This window comes from Simochromis diagramma, unplaced genomic scaffold, assembly GCF_900408965.1.
Source record: "Simochromis diagramma unplaced genomic scaffold, fSimDia1.1 OVJJ01000293.1, whole genome shotgun sequence".
Taxonomy (NCBI): domain Eukaryota; kingdom Metazoa; phylum Chordata; class Actinopteri; order Cichliformes; family Cichlidae; genus Simochromis; species Simochromis diagramma.
Genome location: NW_024386801.1, coordinates 16,149,138 through 16,169,572, shown reverse-complemented (window position 1 = coordinate 16,169,572; position 20,435 = coordinate 16,149,138). Strand labels below are relative to the sequence as shown.

The following is a 20,435-nucleotide window of genomic DNA, read 5'->3' as shown; positions in this document are numbered from 1 at the left end:
CGATAGCGTTGTAAACACACCCACCTGCTTAATTTCATTAACACCTCTTGAAGTTTAGGATACAGTTAACAGCTTGGCTCCTGAACTACAGTTTGTTTACTGCCTGTGGTCTGAAAACGGCTGTGGCTCTCTCTCTCTCTCAGCGGTGCAAACACACAACATCAAAACATCAGTCAGTGCTCACCCATCACTTTTTTTTATCCATAACTGCGCTCGCATCTGCAGTTTGTCTTTGTTCTGAAACATAAAGGTTTCATTCGGTGATCCTCGACAAAGAAGACAAAATGATTTTTTCTCACGAGTAACCCATTCACTCAGATCTTTGGTAAGCTGTAAATGTAATGTGCGCATCCTTTTTCTTTAGCTAAGTACAATACACTGTGTGCGCCTTCTTGGTGCTATTATCTTTGCCTTTGGTTAGTTTGTCTGCTATTCACTCACAGTCTGTCCGTCTCTGTGTCAGCAGTGTTAAACCAAATCCACGATAGGCTTTTCTACCTCTTCTTAGTCAAGCATGAAAAACAGCTTTGATGAAAAATTAAAAAAATTAATAATAATTTTAAGCTTAATATCAATCTGCCTTTTTTTTTTAAATAAAATAGTTGCACTTTGATTATCAGGATAATTTGATGATGATGAGTTATTATCAATATTTTCATGATGGTAAATATACTGAGACACAATTACATTTTCAGTTTACAATTTAAAGTTATTCTGTTGTCTAGTCTTTAGTGTTAACTCCAACATCACTGCACCATCGAGAGCATCCTGACCAACTGTATAACAGTCTGGTACGGGAACTGCTCTGCCTTTCGTTGCCTTGTACCTGTGACATGTGCAATGACAATAAAGCTGAATTCTATTCTGTTCTATTCTATTCTATTCTATTCTATTCACTTACAGTGATCACTTACATAGATATGTAGCATAATTGCATAACCTTGTGTAACGCAAAACAAATCATAAATCATTGCAGAGATTGTTTAGTGTTGTATTTCCTTGTACATTACTACCTAAGTCAGTAAAATTTGGGTTTTATTTGTCATTTCTGGCACTCATTCAGCATTCAAAGCTGTGCTGTACACAATTTGCTTTGTAGTTGTAATCATCGGTCCTTGGGTTTGATGCATTTTTCTGGGAACACGAGGATGGCCATTTTCAAACTAAAGACGGATGTTGAGTGAGGAGGGCAATAACATAAATAACTCACTGTTGACTCTTTTGGTTGTTATGGGTTTTCAACCTGCTGCTTGGCCCTGCCAGCCATAGCGCTGATTTCTCGCTCTCGCTATTCATCCTCCTCCTCCTCCCTGTTTTGTCATTTTCAAACTTGAGTCGGCATATTTTTTTTTCTTCTGCATAATGTGTGTTTCATATCTAAGAGATATGTGTTGGCTGGGTTCTTTGCTTTGTAGCTTCTGGGGTTATAATATGCTCTCTTTTACAGTTTACGCTGCATGGCCTCATTTAGAGAGCACCCTAAGGTTCAGTGCGTTTCCTGCCAAATAAAAGTAAGTTCTTGGCAGTAAATGTTTGAAAGCACCCAAATGTTAAATGTGTCTGACTCGACTTCTGGCCATCACATGGCAACATCAGTCTTTCTGTTCCCTGAATTCAGTTTATAACACTGCAGTGGCTTCTCATGCAAAGGACTGACACCTATATTTTGGGGGAAATCCAAAGTTTGTAGAAACTGAGGGCATGTGTAATGTCAGCAGCACTACCTGAAACTCTGATTTGAGTGTCTGCAGAGGAACAGTTAAAAAGACTCAAAAACAGGCTAGGACTAAAATTCACAGACCTGCAGTGGACAGTAGGAGGAAGATGACCGTCAGGACATTGAAGGACTGCCGGCTGGAGATAGTCATCTTCTTGTCCTCATGTGGGAAGAAGGGAGGGAGCAGGAGGGTGGGGAGAGAGGGGGGGGGAGGGCTGCTTTAGCTGGACGTGGGCATCCTCTGCTCGCTGACAGCTTCTCTCACATGGCTGCTTCTTAGAGTCAGGGCTCCTAATGGGAACAAGACAAGCAGGGGGGAAGAGAGAAAAGATTAAGATATTTGATTTGGATTTCTGGAAGTTCCATCCAACTGTGTGGACAGCTTGTCTGGCAGTGAGCGTCCATGATGCCTTTCCCGAAATCTGTCCTAAGGCTTACATAACAGGACCGCTTGGGCATTCGGTTTAATTGAAACTGGCACTCTGACAACACTGGGGCCAAAAGTTGTTCCATGCTTGCTTTTTCTTGTCTATAAGTCATGGTAAATTATAGCGATAATCATGAATATGTATACTTCCCTGAGCTGAAATTGTTGTCATTTTTTTAGTTGATTCTAATAAAACTGACTTTTTTTGAGAGATTAAAAGAACATCTTAAACTAGATGTCTTAGTTATGCAACTCTATAAACTATGCGTTGCAGTAAGGAAAAACTGCACATATCATGCATTAAAAGTACGGTGCTCTAAGAAGAGCAAATATTTAATGAATTGCACAGAATCTGCTCTTTCAGCACAGTGTAAAGTTTTGTGATTGCAGAGCTGCTGTGGAGCACTTTGCTTGTAAGTGATGCATTGTGGGGGTTCATGAATTCCTCTTGCACATTATCACCATTCGAAGCTTCGCTGTAGTCATCCCTCTACTGATGATAAGTAAGATTAATGGGGCGGCAGTACATTTCGCTTAGGCACACTTGTTTCTGTTTTTTTTAATTTTTTTAATTTATTGCTTTAATAGCCTCATTATGTGCACAGAAATAGTATCTCTCTGTGCATTCGTTTAAGTTGATGTTTCTGATCATTTATATAGGAGCCATTTGCAAATTTCGCATAAAAACACCCATTATTTGCTCCCCGAACCCATAAGATCCCATTTTTCTGAATGTAAACTTCATTCAAACATTTACCAGGATCATAGATTGCTTTAGCTGCGTGTATGTGCCGAGAAACTTAAGAGTCTTCTTCTGCACAAGCTAGTTGGAAAATATTACAAGCTCGGCTCCTAAATTATTGAGGACCTGACAGAGGCTGACAGAGAAGGAGAAACTAAGGAAAGAGAGCAACAACAAGGGTGTAGAAGGCCCATCAGTGTTCCTGTCATAAAAATAATTCAGTTTATTGGTGGATCAAAGCAAGTCTAATGTTGCATCATCAACCTCCGACTTTTTTCTCGAGCTCTTTTGGTAACACTCCGAAGTATGGCGCAGATACAGCTCCATTTGGAGGGCGACTGGAAAGTTTAGTTTCTTTCACATGAGCACACAGTCAGAAGAGAAATGGTGCTAGTGGTGGGGCACTGCCTACGAGCCAAAAATTATTTATCAGAAATATGCAGACAACGTTCACCAGGTCAGATTTAAAAAGTGCTAGAGGTCAGAAACAAGCTATGTTTCTGGTTTTTGGTCAAGAGTTTACACGAGTAGCCACATCTGCCGATGAGTGGGTTCACAGTGAGGTAATGTTTGTGCAGACTAATGCTCAACATTCGTTCCAGATTTCCATTCTGGTCTTTGAAAATTGAATAGCATCAATTAATTAAATGTTATTATGTTATTATGTTGTAATTTTTCAATTAAACAGAATATTTTTCAGCTTTGGTAGTCAAATAAAGACATCAACATGTGCTGTGGAATATTTTGCACAAATCTTTCAGCTCCCTTATTTTTAAACCAAAAACTCACTGAGAAAATTATGTAGAGATTTTTGAAAATGTGCTGTAAGTTGATTGCTTACAATGGCGCGGCCTGTTTTGCAGCTGGTACACAATGGATCACAGAGTGAGGATGAAACGGGCTGGCTGTGGAGTAAATAGCATTTGGCAATTTTTACACCTTTAACACCTTTTTGCACACTCGGGCAATTGATGCAGAAAGCAGCAAAGCTGTCAGGTCAGTTTGTCAGTTTTACGGAGCTGTAAAAGCGGAAAATGCAGGCCTCAGATATTAGAGGCCTTTCACAGGTCCAGAGCTTAAGATTTTATCCAAAGCCATTCATGAAAAACCGAAACCTCAAAGTAACCTGAGGGCAGAGAGATTCATCAGATTAAAATACCTAGCCTTTATCCAAATTGCTGTTGACCTTAACAGACTTAAAAAGGGGAGGCAACGCCAGTACTGGCAGCAGGATGATAGCCTACACCAGTTAACAAGCATCCAACGTTAATATGAGAGGAAAAGATGTTTTTCCCCAGCAGGTCACATGAGTTCTGCTAATGGCACAAAAAGAGAATTTTTTTCCTCAAGTGATAAAAATCTCACGTGATTAGAGGTGAGAAAATGCCTGCTGTCTTGAATTGCATACATGGACACACACTCAAGAGGAGCAGCAATACGATTAGACTCAAATGTAGACTCTATCCTTAAGAAGACATACGCTCCTATTCCAGGCTGGATAAACCATAACCTTAATAAGACATACAATTATCTTTATCTCGCTGAGACACAACCTATTGCTTTCTATAAATATGGCATGTAAGCATGTGAGTGTGAGGTCATGCACTATTGAGAAACATATCAGGCTCCCAAACTGAGGCTAAACAAATATTTTAGAAGAAATTAAAGCTGTGCAAACACTGTGGAGAATCCCACTCTCTGTCACAGGTACCGCCCCGTTTCCTATGTGTTAAATGGTTTCAATCCCAGATCAAGGAATAAATGCTGTGCATAACCCTTCCAATATACAATGAAGTTACTGTGGACCACATGGACAGACTGTGAGCTGCAAGTGAAGCACAGCAAGCTTTTTCTGTCAAAGTCTTTTAAAGCATTTTTTGATCTGAAAAGCTGTTCCTTCTTCAGAAAGCCAGGCAACGGAGGTCCCGGGAGACTTGTTAGAGTGGCATTTCATATATTTTTTCCAGTCTTTTTATTTCTGGTGAAAGCTTTAGTGTACTGTCAGATGACAGCGTGTAAAGTATAACGAGGGATTCCCATCCTTTCTAAACCCACTCCCCACAACCAACTCACTGCTGTGGTCTTTTATATACATTACTTGTTTTCCTGTATTGTCACATGGAGTCACCCTGCTCCCTACGCAGGCTATAAAAGGGCAAGGTTCACAGCATCAGGGCGCACGGCTTGTTTGCGAAGACGTAAATGTTCAAGGGTTTGTGTAATGAGTCTGATGGTAGTGAAGCAGAGTATGTACTGTAAATACACAGGAGTGCATGTATACAGGCACACACAGCACAGCACACAGTGCATAGCTCCCTGGGACTTAAAATAGAACATACTGTTCAGCCGAACAGACACACGACACAGATGGAGGGTCTAGATACTTGCTGTGTCTCAAATCAAACTAAAATATACATAAAGGCCATGGAAACACCCACTCTCTGAGTAAATGTGAAAGCTGCTCTGAGGGGAAACACTGTATTTCTACGAAAAAGCATGTAGATTTCATTTATCTACCTGCATGTTCCTCATTACTTGCTGAGAACAGAAGCAAATATTAAGTGACCAATTGCTGCAGTAACCACTGCGAAGCTAGCAGCACACTTTTCATCACAACACAGCAGGAGACCCAAATCTGTCAGAAGTTTGATGAGGAAAAGCGCAGTGGAAGATTTTTGGGCTATTTGAAGATTACACACAGCGATAAGCGGGGCCTGTCTCATGAACATCCTTGTCCGGGTCTTATTTTTGTTCAAACATTAACTTTAAAGTATGCGACATGTTATTATGCTTTCTAAAAGTCATTATTTATTTATTTTGGCCTGCAGTGTCCCTTATCTGAGAAGCTTTCGAGTTTGTAAAGGCAAAATCTCGACATTACAATTCTCTCTCTCTCTCGCTGTCTTCCTCTCTACAGCTTAACTTTATTTTTAGACTAAACATTTAGGCCTGTCTTTCTGAGTATTCACATAACCTTTTTCTTCCATGGGTGATAGTAGTTGGATATTTATTCGCCCTCTGTGTCTCATTATAAGAGTAAATGCACTCTCTCTTACTTTGCTTGCCCTTAATCCATGTTAATGTGCGTTATCAATCACCCTAAAACACATGAGCATCCGCAGTGAAGTACAGTTTAGAGATGAGACTCCCACTTCACACAAGGGGAAGAGTGAGCAATAGCTAAGTGACTGTGGGTCTGCAGATGGGCTTGCGTCCAAATACATTCTGTTGCAGCCCTCTACCTAATTGATGCGCCCTTTGACTATCATCATAATAAATTGGATTTCGTTCACGTTTGATGGCATTAGAGCTTCACTCAGAAGCCCGACAGTGCTCCATCAGGACATGAGCCCATGTCAGGAGATTTAGAGCTGTGATCTAATGATTGTCATTGGCACAGAGGACTGAACTGTGTGTAGCATCAGTGAGTAAGGAGTGGCAGTCTAAGTCACTAAAAGCAATGACTGGTGAACATGTACAAGATGTGACGCAGCTGATGATAAAAGAAAAACTGTCCTTAGAGGATAACAGTAGTCTGGGATATTTATTTATTTACTTAAGGGCAGTGTTAAAGTTTTTTAAAAAAAAAAAAAAAGAAGTATAAAGTACTTTTAATTCACAATGCATAAAAAAGATAAACATCAACCGCCTTTGCTCGTAAAATCAGTCCGCAGGAAAGAAATTTCATCCTCTTTCAGTTTTAAGGTTTTATGTATAAGGACATAAGATTAGATAAATATAACCTCAGATGAAGTACAGGACATGTCATGAAACGTAAACGTCAATCGTGTGATGTCATTTGCATGCGACACAACAATGGAGGACGTCGAGGCGTTGCTTTTTGTCACGCTCGGGAACCATGGTGCTGATCTTTGCGCAGCCAGTTTCAAAAATAGCAGTTTTGATTTTTGTGAAGAAGACGCTCTCACAACTCATCGAGTGACACCATTGACTGTCCAATCGGTGGTTTGCAGTCTGCTGACGTCACAATTTTGGATTGGGTCAGCTCACTTGGAACCCCGGCCATGCAGACACTAATGAAGTACCTGATATAAGGTACTGCCACCTAATAGAAAACCCTAAAAACTGAGTAAAGTTAAGCCGAGTTGAGTAGGTACTAGTGGAATAGAGCAAATAGTTGCATCTAAACAAATCTCTAGACTTCTGGAACAAGACCAAAGTGGAGAAGTCTGGCCTTAATTCATGTTTACTGATGTTTACCATGTTTACTGAAAGCATAACACAGCATATCCACAACAACACTTCATACCAACTATCAAGCACGATGCTTTAGAGTCAAATAGCAGACCATCTGTCTAATAGTTAAAGCTTGGGAAAAAGTGGGTCATGCAACAGGATGATGACACTAAGAACAGCAAAAAATGTAAAACAAAATGGCTAAAAAAAAAGAAGAGTCAAAGTACTACACCGATATTTTTCAATGGCCTGTCTCTACATTGTAAAGAAGAGTGGAACCAAACAAAGAGACTATCGAAGTCATACACAAAATGATTAACTCGAGTTAATGCTGCTAAAGGTGCTTTTTCTGTTTTTTACAACATCTGATGTTGTCATTTTTTGGATTATGTCCTGATATGTTAAAGCTTGCAGCTAAAAAGCCCAGTCGTCCATCAAAATGTATATATTGATAAATCTCCTATTATAAAACATAACTTTTCCTGCTTCAGCATAGAGTTATCTACCCAGGACAGACCTCAGGAATGAAAAGAGAGGTTTTTAGTGTATGTTTGGGGAGATGCTGCAGACAGCATTTCAGATTGCTGCTCGCATCTTTAACAGTACTGAACGATGGATCTAAATACCTAAAGTGAAGCATGACATTTAGTTTTATGGTCTTGAAAGCAGTTATGAAAGCAGCTTCTCCCAGTGGCTCTGACTTTGTAACGTAAACCAGTCGACCAAGATAAAAGGACAAGTTTCTCCATCATCTTCTGTTTCAGTGATCCTAAATATATCTTTCAATAAATCACAAGAGGTTGAAATAAACATAAAAAAAAAAAATTACAGTTACACAGCAAGCGTCACATTAGCAACAAGGTTGTTTTTGATTCATCATTCAAGTGCGTTTCACACAACTACCCATAATCCTCTCTCAGGAGCCTTTTTCTTTTTTTTGATCTGACGCCTTTTTATTACAAAGTGATCGGAGCAATAAGAGCTTATTTGTGCTGTGTCATTTTGAGCTCCGGGTCTGCAGATATGAATTTGACTGATGAACAGAGTTTCTTCTTCGGTTTACATGAGCCGTCACCTGAATAAATTTTCCACGTCAAATATTCTAAATAAAGCCCAAAGGCGGCAGCAACATGTTTTCGTCTAAAGCCTGGATGTTGCCTGGGAGACCTTAACGTCACAGAGGACATAAGGAAGAGTGTAGCCTGTAGTAATTACCACCCACAATGTGGTGGACAGGAAATGAATACTTAAAATCCTTAAATATGCTAAGGGAGGAAAAACAGCAGTGTTGCCATAGGGCTTGTTGTGGAGAGTTTGGTCGATATGGCAGCATAATAACCTCGGCTATTGTGAAGTGCACCTAGCTTGCTGCATGGGTGGTCTGTTTCTGTTTCTGACTTGGTAATGGTTTGTTAGCATAACACAAGCAGAAGATGAGAGAACAACTGTAATCAAACTAGTGTCTGTGGAGGCACACAGTGCATCTACCTGCTGAGAGCTGTCATGTTGATGGAAACCATTCTGCCTTCTACGTTCACTTTATCTCACACCCTTAATTTATCATCAATTTGAATTACAAAGCAAGATTGGAAAATAATAAAGGTATTTGTCTGAACACCCCCTCCCCCATCAGTATAACTAGAATTATAACTCAACTTGCTTTTAAAGTTTCATAGCGCCTGGCAGAAACGGCAGCACCGCATTATATTGTTGAGCTAATCTATTGTAGATAGAAAGACTTCTGGCTGGTATTTCTGAGGAAGGCAATATCAGCATCCATCTGGAAATTAACCTCCCCCAGCAGTGGCTCCAAACACATCTGATCACTGCTCAGTGCTTCTCGCGACACTGCTCCAGCCACATCTCAAGTTGAATAAACAACTAATATCACAACTTTGGAGGTTGGAGAAAAGGAATGTGATACTTTTTCTTAAGCTTTAGTCACACAAAATAGAAAAACAACACAGAAAAGGCTAATTAGTGTACATTTAAGCACTTGGGAAATCTGGGAAACCCTAACTCACAGGAAAAAAGGTCCCCTCTGCACCAAATGGGAATTTAACAGGGCGATTCTCTCACAAATAATTTTGGCGGGACAATAAATATATGCATGGAGAGAGGGAACTAATGAGACAGCTACTGGAGTTTAATAAGTTGAATTCATTATACAATCAAGGTCTCGAAGTCAGCAGGGGGGGATGAGAATTCTTGGAACCTCATCTAACATAACGCAGATCACAACAAAGACCTTGTTTCTATGTGATGCAGTATGAATGAATCCAGCTCACTTGATGCTGCATTTGGAAGGGACTGAACGCTTAAGGTTAAGCATCGACTCATAAAACCTTTATTGCATAATAAGAAAAGCAGCTGCAGTGCTTGGTGTCTTTCACAAAGTTTTTCAATCAGTTATCATGCTTTTGATGTGCCGCTTTTGTTTGTTTAATATCTCCTCTAACGTTTGACATATTTCATCTTTTTTTTTTCAACAATAAATAATAATAATAACTACAGCAGGGATCAGTTTCAGACTTTCTTTTTGATTTGAGTTTGCTGCCGCTATAGCTTTGAGAATTTGGGTTTCATCAAGCGACTCAGAGGACTGGGTGTTCTTGAGTTTGACTGCTAAATGTCACAGAGATACAGTAGCTGTCACCCTTAAATCACTTTCAAGGCCACAGAACGCCTTCCAGGAATTGTTCTGCAGCAGCTCCCAACACTTGCCGTTCCATCAAAGTTCAGAGCCGCCAGCAGGCAGCAAAGTCCTCATCTGTCAACGCATCCGCGCTTTGGCACTCGCATTCAGTTTTCTTTGGTAGCGAGACTGTGACTCATGCAGAATAACTGGACTTGTTTGGCTCTGGGATTTGGGAGACATATCCTGGGGAATTTTTCGGTGTCTCTGATGCAGACTGACACGGCAGTATCTCCCAGACAATAGCCAGCATTGTTTGTTTGGATTTGTTTTAAACACCCCACTCTGGGCTCTTTCCCTTTTTTTTTTTCGTTGGAAGTGCTCCCCACCATCATCATCCGCCTGACCCTGGATTTAAAATAGCTCCTACTTGCAGACAAATATCCCAGTGGGAATTTCAAAAAATGAAGCAGTAAGTTATGACAAATATAAAAATATCACTTTGCTGTGTCCCTTTGGCCTGCATTAATTACACAGACCAAAATGACAAAGAGGCAACACTGGCCCTAAAGCTGGCACTTTTGTTCCACATGTGATGGTGATAAATGGTAAAGACACAAACTCAAGCTAATGTTTACTAACATATTTCCGTGCACTTTGTTGGAACCATTCGTAGTCCATGTGATTTTTAAACAGAAGATTACGGACTCAGTGACTCAACGCCATTCAATAAACCCAGCTACTTTACAAGTTTTGGTTGCCGGTGTAAACCTACACTGCCTGAAAATATCACTAATCCTCAGTGACTTTTACAGTCGCGTCAGATCCAAAAGTAGCACACTGAACTTAACGGAGTGGGTAGTTTTACCCTCAGATAACCCCCACAAGCAAAAGTCTTAAGAGGTCAAACCCCATGCGACTTCACCCCAAAATAGCCATTACAGATACACTGTAAATCACCTGGAGGTCGCAGAGGGCAGTGGTCATGCACACCTTCACATAGTGTGGCCAAGAATACCTCAGATGAGAACGGATAATACTCCCCACTGCTTCCCTTCCAAATGCTAATGGTGTTTTGGCAGCCAGTTTATATAGCCTGTTAGAAAAATCTTAAACCGCAAGAAACGGTTTGTGAACCGTTCCAGCGATCGTTATTGGAAGTGTTGGTTGACTGGCCATCGTAGTGATATTACACCTCATTAATGAGGCTGTCCTGCTTTTGACCCACATAGAATGAACTCACCTCAGGTTGCATACGTTTGGCAGATTTTTGTGAATAATAACTTCCTACTATGTCCTGAAGTGCTCCCTAAATGCCATTTGAGTTCAACTCAAAGCTCTAATATTATAAGGTTGTGCTAAAAGCCCCGACACGTCTGCAAAACGCTTCTGTTGAACTGATTTCCTGAGACTGTGAATGGATTTATTATCAGAATGAAGAGTTACCTGCTGCTGTTCACTGATAATATGGCGGGTGCGATCAAGCTTATTTAAAATATATTCGTCATTATTGGCGAGAAGGATTATAGTGAAGCATTATATATCGTGGTGAATTAAAAATTACAGTCATTTGAGCCATAATGACTCATGGATTATACTTAGGCTTTATATAGCGTGTAATGTCTGCCAGCACGGTGAGCACATATGCACCATGTTTGATGCTACAACACAGACAAATGTTTACACACGCATTGGTTGCGTGACATTTTCTTAAAAGCCCCTGGCTCAGTGGTAGCTGACTTTAGAAACAAAGCCCAATCTCCCACAGACACACACCTCTTAATCCATATATTCATGCATTTTCTGCTTAGTAACAAAAGGCGGCATCGCTTATATTCTCTTTTTTAACAATATGGACCGCCACAAGTTAAAAGGCAAACCAAAAGGAAGGCATTGAGTAAGGATGACCTACAGTAAAGATTTGCACATGAATACTCTCGCCGAGGACCCAGTCTGTCATTTTTTAGTGTGGCCGTCCCAGTGCCTTTATAAAAATGATGATCTATTTGACGGAATGGCATTTTTATAATGGGGGTATTGTTTGAGGATTTTGTTGCATGTACCTTTTAAAAATTAAAAGGTGTGTGCAGCTGTGGTCTACCAGTCAGGATAGGATTTCCCAGGCTACTCAAGTCTGCATGTCAAAGCATTCTTTAGCAAGACAGTGAACCCTGAGTTGCCCCCATTGCATGCAAGTGACTGTGAGTATGTACATGAATGTTAAACAAAGTGCTTAGGTATAGATAAACTGTTAGTATGAATGTCTGTGTGACTTGGTGAATGAGACATGTTGTATATTTTTTAAAAAACACTTTGAGTGCTCAGTTGGAGTAGAAAAGACCTTTAGAAGTCCACGTGTTACAGGAAATCCTGCAAAAAAACACATTTACTTTAAGTAATGCTTTACCAATCCTCCCCACACACACAAACACATAAAAAAAAATTACATCTAAACTTGGAGGTTAAATTTAGCTCTTTATATATGTGCACTTTGACATTATTTCATCCTTCAACTAATGTCAATGAGAAAGGTTACTGTTTTGTGAGATCAAAGTGCGCATAATCCAGAAGTTGTGTGCTCAGCTGTTGTCATTCTCCTTATCTGCCACTTCTCGTTGACACTGATGAATTTATATACCGTTACTTCAACACGCTCATTTTATCTGGTGATAAAAGCTTTTTCTCTTTCCTGCATGGTTGAGCCAAAGTGACAGAGGCTCTTCTGCACCTCTGGCTCTGTTATCATCTGTAAGCATCTGAATTGAGCGTTTAACCCTTTGTTCACTCCAATCGCATCGCAGCTGTCTGTCACAGCTGCTCCCTCTTCCTGTAACACCTCTGAGGAAGGGAGGTCAGGCAGGCATACGATTACATATGGAGGCTGTTAAGAGCAGGAGACTTCACTGCTCTCCATTTCCCCAATTATTTGGGGTGATTCCTATTATGAGGTGAGGAAAATGTAGATTTGTACCAGGACTCAAACCTGGTGCCGTCATTAAAACTGCAGGATTCCTACCACAGTAGAAATAAAAAGCTGTGTGTCTGCAAAGGAAAAACAACTGAGTGCATGACAACAACAACTTGCACTTGCAAGTTATTTTAATGTGCTCCTAAACCAAATTTCTTCGCTGCTCTCAAACGGGGTTTTGGTTCCCCGTGTCACACATTTACTAAGATTTTTTTTCCCATGCAGCTCCGTTTTGTTTTCTTTCTGTCTGAACTCTCTAAGAGTTTCCTCTCTCTGCTGCTTATTTACAACACTGTGAAATAACATGTGCTTTTATATGACAGCATAGGCACAGTGCGTAAAGACACAGCGCCTCTCTTATCTTATATTTACTGTGCTCGCTGAAAGTTGCTGGAGTGCAGTAATTTAAAATCATCGCACCTCAAGTGGAAGTAAATACACATGGTTTTGTTCGCAAAATCTCTAAATGATCTGCTGGTGATTAGGTTTTGAGTAGATTACGTTTGATTTCACTGACTAAGCTTCCCCTCAGGTTTATGATACACTGGATCACACATTGTAATTAAATAACAACACAGATTTACGTGGAAAGATGTTGATCACCACAGGTTTCCACTTGTTATTAGTCACGTAATAACACTGATCCACGGTTGATGCGGTGGAGAGGCTGAACTGGAGGTTAAACTCAAGTCGATGAAGCATCCATGTGCTTTAGTTAAAGCACAAGAGCAAGGTCAGAGGTCAGATGCTGCTGCACCAATTACTGAGAAGTATGAGGTCATGCATAAATGTCAATAAGTCAATATTAAGATTACCTCTGAGAATGAGAGCTGTGGTCCGAGGTTGTTTTTCTTTTGTCCACTCATACCAAAGATCTTCCCATTATTGTAAATTTAATATCTCTTAAAAATTTTGAGGGAATTTCTTTAAAATTGGAGCAAATGTTAAAAGATGAACGCATGGGAATGTGCTCAAAGGTCACTGTGGCCACAGGTGACCTTTGAGAGCTTTGCAAGCGCTAATTAAAAAAATACACAGATGTTTACTCGGTGGTGTGATGTCCATTGTTTAATCGATGATCAGACATCAGACTGGTGACACCATTTTTTTTTTTTAGTTATCATATTATATGATGATTTTAAAAGCCAAAGGATATATAAATATCTATACTGCAAACCCTCAACTAAGGTGTCACAGACTGACAATATTACAATATAAAAATTCTGGCTATTCTTTATGTACAGCAATAAACATGCACGGATACTAATTTGAATAATGACTCTGCTGAAGTTAATATTTTCCCAACCTCTGATTTCCCCAAGTATTCCTTTATTCTCCTGTGAAGTATCACTCATCTATGATTTAACTGTTTCAGCTGGATTAATGCTCAAAGGAGTCTGCATTAATGTGATTTCTTTCTTCCCTTTTGTGTTGACCGGAGATACACTCACATACACAGAGCAAACACTGCATTAATATTCAAAACAGCCACTGGGTGAACCTGCTTCTGAATTTCAACAGCTTGTCTCTTATTCGATTATTCTTTCAGCCTCTAATTTCAGAAGCTGCTGAAAAAAAAGAGGAAATGCCTTCCTGATGCCAAACGCCCCCACCCCCCTTGAGGGAGGAAAAGACAAAAAACAATACAGAGCCACAGACCTCAAAGCAAAGCACAAATGTGAAGGAAAAAAACTAAACTCACCCCTTCATATTAGTGCTTATAGATAATGATAAATGTTTAATGGGCCATTTTGCCAGTTGCACCTATGCATACGAGTAAAAAAGTGCATGTTTATGTCCACATAAAGGGATCAGGATGCAGATAGTTACAAGCAAGCTACTAATATTAGCAGTAATATAATAAGACTTCTGGCTTTCCGCCCTTGGCATTGTTACAGAAGTGAAGTACAACAGGGGCCACACAGAGGGAAAGTGAATGCATACAGTTGATGAGCACAGGCCATGTTTTGCCCTAAAGGCCTCTGCTTATTATCTCAGTGGTGATTATTATCTCCCCTGCATATCAGTCGATTCTGATATGGAGGGGAAGTCGAACATGCAAGGACTCAGTTATGTTGTTACTCACTCAGCTGTAGAAACGTATACATGCATACGGTACACACTGTCTTACTAACAAGCGCACTAAAACAGATGAATGTGGAGATAAAACATACATAAAAACACTGTGCACACATACACAGAGGCAAAACGGGGCAGGGGAACTCTGCGTAAACCATGCAGAGAGATTTATCGATGACAGACCAGATTAACCAAATAAATGCAGTTTTCTGCACCACAGTTTGGAAAACAAGACATTTCTGAGCTCACAGAGTGACTACGTGTTGCTGTTTATTTTGGGTTGGACAGTGTAATTATTTGGCTGCTACTGCTGCATGCTGTTTGCAATATTAATCAGTTATACTCACAGCTGGAAAATGTTCATGATTTTTTTTTTTCTTTTTTGCAGGGTGTGTAGTGGATAAGGGCATCGAGTCCACTTGGAACATCAGATCGAAGCCTTTGTTGTTTTCAGCGTGCAAGTAAAAAGTAGATCAGTGTTTTGGGTTAGGTGCTTTTTTAAAAGCCGTATTTAATTTTAAATACCACTGAAGTGAAATGATTCAAATAGCAGCCAATCAAAACTAGAAGAAAATGTCCAAAGGGATTTTCATGCTCGAGCGTACCTGAATGATGTGGTCAGAAGTTCCTTTGGGTTGAAAGTGCGGTAAGATTGGCCTACAGTCAGAATGTAATTTGACTTCTAATGAAAGGATTGTGTGCACATCACTCTAACATTAAAATTGGCTCTACTAAATTCTCAGTGAAATAAAGACAGACCGTCTTGCAAGCAGTATTCACATTTACTACTAACAATTTGGTAATCGTTTAACCGTCGAGGCAAAAATATCAAGACAGCTTCTAAAATATAAAAATGTGATGCTTGGGTGCGTTTGGACAAAGTATTCAACAAGTTAAATCAGGGATTATAATCATCATTGCTTAACGGTAAAACTGTAACTTTTTACATAAACATACAGTGTGAAAATAAACCTTTTTTTCCCCCATTCTTATTTTATTTTATTTTTTGTGGCCTGTGTGTGCGCTTCATGTGGCCACTTCCACCTGTAGAGTGTTCTGCCCACAAATGTCAAACAGGCAACAATGTGGTTTGTAAATTGGCAGTGATGTGGTTTGTAGCTGCCCTTTAGCAAGAAAAGTATAACGGAAATTCACCTCAATGTTAACGCAAACATTGAGGTTACTTCAAAGAGTAAGAGGGATGATGTCGATCTAACTCACAGCTGAAACTACCTGTGAAAGTTTTTCCTTTCATTTTTTTTCTTTTGTGACCACAGCTTAACTAAGGTAAGTTTCAATCAGTCCCATTTACTCTTTTTTAATTTTGCTGTTGTTTTATCAAACATAGCAAGTACAAAATAATGAACATTGTCCTAACTGTGCAGGACAGCTTCTGTTTTTTTGACCCGTAGTTCATGACAAGCTGTTACAGTCGCCTGTAAACCTAAAGTGGTGCTGACTTCACTGGAGCTTTTCTGCCTCTTTGTGCGTCTGTGTTGTTCACTTCAGAGTTTTTTTGCTGTTTTTTTGTCTTTGCACATTCAGAATATGTCTATTTTGGAATTCAGGATGTGGGAAGCAATTAGAAGATATTCAAATAAGATTTATTATTGAGTTTAAATTGTGACATTCTGTATACTTTTCTCAATTATTTTAGGGTCATTACTTTACAATATAAAGCTCCGTGAAGCGTCTCTTGTTGTGATTTGGCGCTACAGAAATAAAACTGAATTGAACTGAATTAATGGCAAAGAACTGGTAAGTAGCTTCTTGGCTTATATTAAGTAAATATTACCCAGTATTTTATGCTCAGTGCTCAATGTTCAAAGCTGTCTTCCGTTTAGTGGGAAATAAACATCAATTTCGCAATGACCAGAGAGAGACTCTGAAACGGCGTTTGACTTTGTGTTTACTTCTAAATAACCTTCTCTGTCTGCACTCTGTTATGTCTAGATACATGGCTGGATTACGTGTGCTGTGAGGACGGTCGTATAGCTGAGGCTTTGTGCCTCATCTGGACCGCGATAAGAACCAGCGTCCGTAACACGGTGATAACCACAGTTGTATTAATTTCAGCTCAGCGCCTCTGACTTTTTATGTCTGAGACTCAGGCACCAAAAACTCTTCCTCTGCCAAAAGATTGTCTGCATCTGGTGCCGCCAGCTACTCTGCAGTTTCAACACCGGTCTGATCATCTGTTCTGAATTTGAAATGCTCCTCACTAAAAATTTTCACCTTGAGGGCTCCTGCCAAGCCAGTGGTCACGACGCCTCTGCTGGCTCCACCTCTGCTGATGTGAGCGCGTGTATGTGTGTGTCTACGTTTGTGCACGGATGTGTGTATTCAAGTATATGCCTTGGTGAGATAAGAGTGTGTATACTGTACGCAGCATGCACGCATCAGTACCCGTTCAATGTCAATGACTTTTCTGAGTTGGGACAGTCAGCTGGTCACCGATGGACTCAGCATGGCTGTCCCTGTGAGGCGCAGTGGAGTGGCGGGGTGCGCTTGAGACAAGGTGACAGAGGAAATTGTGCTCAAGTAATGACTGACGGTCATGGTTATGTCCTGTCCTGCCTGTGGAGGAGACTGTGTGTGAGTGACGCAAACATGTGAAGTCCAGGACTAAACACAAAGCTCTAGTGTGCTGCTGGGCAATCCTTTTTAAGAGCAAAATGTTTCACTTTAGGGGTTTCTATATAAACACACCACTTTCCTGTCACTGAAATGAATATAAGGTAGACTTTGGCTGATGCAACAGCCCTCCTTTTGTGTCAAAGCACATACACGCACAGTCCAGACCAACTGCACTTTCATGCCTCCACCTGTGTTTACACTGTGAACACAATACTTTGTTCCCTGGCGTCTTCCCAGAATACATTTTTAATCAAACTGCCCATCAAACCCAATGGCGAATATTTAACAAACTTCATGGCTCATCGGCTCCCTTAAGCCTCCATCAGAGCCCCTTTGTTGCCACCAGACAGAGACCAACCTTTGCATCTGAAGGCACACTTCTTCTATAAGTGCCGGAAAACAGCAGCAAGAAGGTTTTGTGACAAATAGAGAGCAGTCATATACTTTTCAGTCATATATTGTAAGTAAGCAAAAGCTAAACAAAGCCAGAGTCCTTGGGGAGCCTATTTATTTATGCAAATTATGAAACTGCTCATTCATAGGGTACAGAAATTACCCAAAGGTACCCAATGATTCACAGAGTAAACACAATATTTGGAAGGGAGGTGTTGTGTTTATGAAAATAATTTTTCTGCTTCTTTTGTTTGACTGAATAATTTCTTCCACTCATGGAAATGAAAGGTGAGGGCTCACTTGAGAGACTCAATACATCCAGTCCACACTAGAACAAACACGCAGCCACACACATAGCACGCGCACTCTGTCTACGCACATACTCTTAAGAGTAAACACACTTGAACAATGTTCACTGTTGAGCAAAATCATAAAAGCTCGCAACTGCTGCCTGTGGGCCAGGTTTCAGACACCCAGGCGAGAGCAGGATTTTTCACAGAGGAGCAGGATTTTGTGTGAACGAACAAAAGGAATCTCCTTCCTCCGCTGCTCCTTCCTCCTCTAAATCCTATCGTGTGCCACCATGTGTCTCCCACACGCCTGTTTCTAAGTTACCGGCAGCGTCAGCTGCCAATCCCGCTTAATTGCCTCCTGTGTAAAGTGACAGCTGAGGAGTGGCGATGAGAGCGAGCTGTCCTCGCCTTTTCCTGAAGCTCAGTCTCCGCCACCTTGCTAACGAGAGACTCCACCTGAGAATTGTACTGTATGCCTTGGGGAAATTACACAGTAGTTTTGACCTGTAGTGACACTTGAGTATCCAACCTGGGGACTTGCTTTATTAGAAAGAAATATGACTCAAATGTTTCTAGGCACTTTTAAAAAAAATAAAATGTTCTCAATTTAGAAAAATGCTCTGCAGGGACAGTTAACTGAAGCTCTAAGGGAGGGAGGGAAATATTGTGAATATGTCTTGTTAGAAATGAAACTAAGTAATAGACATAGAACAATAATAGCAGGCACTGTTTATTTCAATAACAAGAAGCTTCCCTTACCAACCTTGCTTGAGCCTGGAGAAAAAGAAAAGATCTTTTTGCTCACTCCCGCTTGCAGAATTTGCCACCCTGTTGCTCCTTGTTCTCTCTTCCTTTGTTGCGTCTTCCTCACAAACAGATCCTCCTCATCCTCAGGACCAGGGCTGGAATTAACAGCTCATGAGGGAAGCCAGGCGGAAGAGAACGAAAACACACCAGAGAAGAGAAGAAACACACACTTCTCGCCCCTAAGTCCTCCTTGGCGGTGTATCCCCATCCGTTAGAGCTCAGCGACTGAGAGTGTGGTGAGAGAGAGAGAGAGGGAGAGGGAGAGAGAGATGAAATGATACTAAGTGGGCGAGTGAGAGAAAAAGTGAGAGAGGGAGGGAGCGAGAGAGAGAGCCCATGCGTCTGCACTGGAGGGTGATCCTCTGTACTGTATGATTCCTGTTTATCTCTCTGTCTGTCTCCTCTGCGTGCATTCCTTCCCGACAGAAAGGCACGAGGTCAGCTGTTTTTACAGTAACAACACTTGGTTTCCTCTTGAGGGAGAAGACTTCCTGTTAGTTCTCTGCTCAACTTCTCTCATGGGTGAAATTACTAGCAGTTTTGTGCTTTTTTTTTTAGAAAATCCCCTCTCTTCTACTTCCTCTCTCCTTCGTGCATAATCTCCCTCTCTATTCATGACTCCAGATTTATTAGCGCCCGAGCAAGCGTTAATCTAATCTCCTCTCTCTAAACATCGCTTGTCCAGAGGTTACTCTGTTGACAAAGAATGCTCTGCAGTTTAATTTTGGACACACACAGTACCAATACACAAACTAACTGCATGTTTGGTAGACAGCGCTCCAATTTGGCTGTATAAAGAATGAAAATGTGCAATTAACTGATATACTGCGTAAAGACAGAATTGCATGATTAATATATGATTCCATCATCTGATACTGCTCTGCATTCAGTCAGTTGTACTGACAATGCTAAAAAAAAGAAAAGAGCTCATTTGTAATAATGCAAATATTGTCATTAGTCAACATGATAACTGAAATCTCTGGGTTTGAACAGATAAACCGATGAATAAATAAAATACTTTACTTTTTTCAACTCGGTCATCACAGATCCAATTAATCACAGAATCACGCAGTAAATTGATAATGTGGGGCTTCGTTGGGGTTTTTTGTTTGTCTTTTTCATTGTAGTCTTAATGTTTAAACAAATAATCAGTCATCTGCAAAAGAAAGACGACAAAGACCAAAACATTTATTTAACTCACCAGTTAGCAAAAGACCATGCACTTCCTGTTTCCATCTTTTAAAATATTTTTTAAAATATTAACAGATTCATTAAAGATAATTAATTCATCAACATTCTCATCATTAGCATTAAAATGTTAATAAGGTGGTTCAGTATGCATCAAATTACAATTGCAATTTGCCATCTTGATAATGGGCACAATATCTTCCTAAGACCCAGCCATTCATTCTTGTCCTCTGTGGGAGGACGTGCTTTGAGAGCTCTGCCTCAAGCACAATTTATGCGATGTATTTGAGCCTTACTGTACTGACAAGAGGACATCCTGGGCTTTCTAGTGATGCCACATCTGAGGGGGTTT

General features: G+C 40.4%; 1 protein-coding gene across 3 annotated transcripts in view; it reads right to left on the bottom strand.

Moving 5' to 3' along the window:
• Positions 1 to 20,053, bottom strand: part of shisal1b (shisa like 1b) — a 38,909-nt gene extending 18,856 nt beyond the window's left edge. Inside the window, exons 1-2 of one of the 3 annotated variants that reach the window (XM_040026170.1) lie at positions 18,848 to 20,053; positions 1,802 to 2,008 (exon numbers count right to left, since the gene is read on the bottom strand). In XM_040026170.1, coding sequence (XP_039882104.1) covers positions 1,802 to 1,868 — 67 coding nt within the window. In that variant the 5' untranslated portion in view covers positions 1,869 to 2,008; positions 18,848 to 20,053. The remainder of the gene's footprint in view (positions 1 to 1,801; positions 2,009 to 18,847) is intronic. The other 2 variants (XM_040026169.1, XM_040026171.1) reach the window with 2 other exon arrangements.
• Between the last annotated feature and the right edge of the window lie 382 nt (positions 20,054 to 20,435).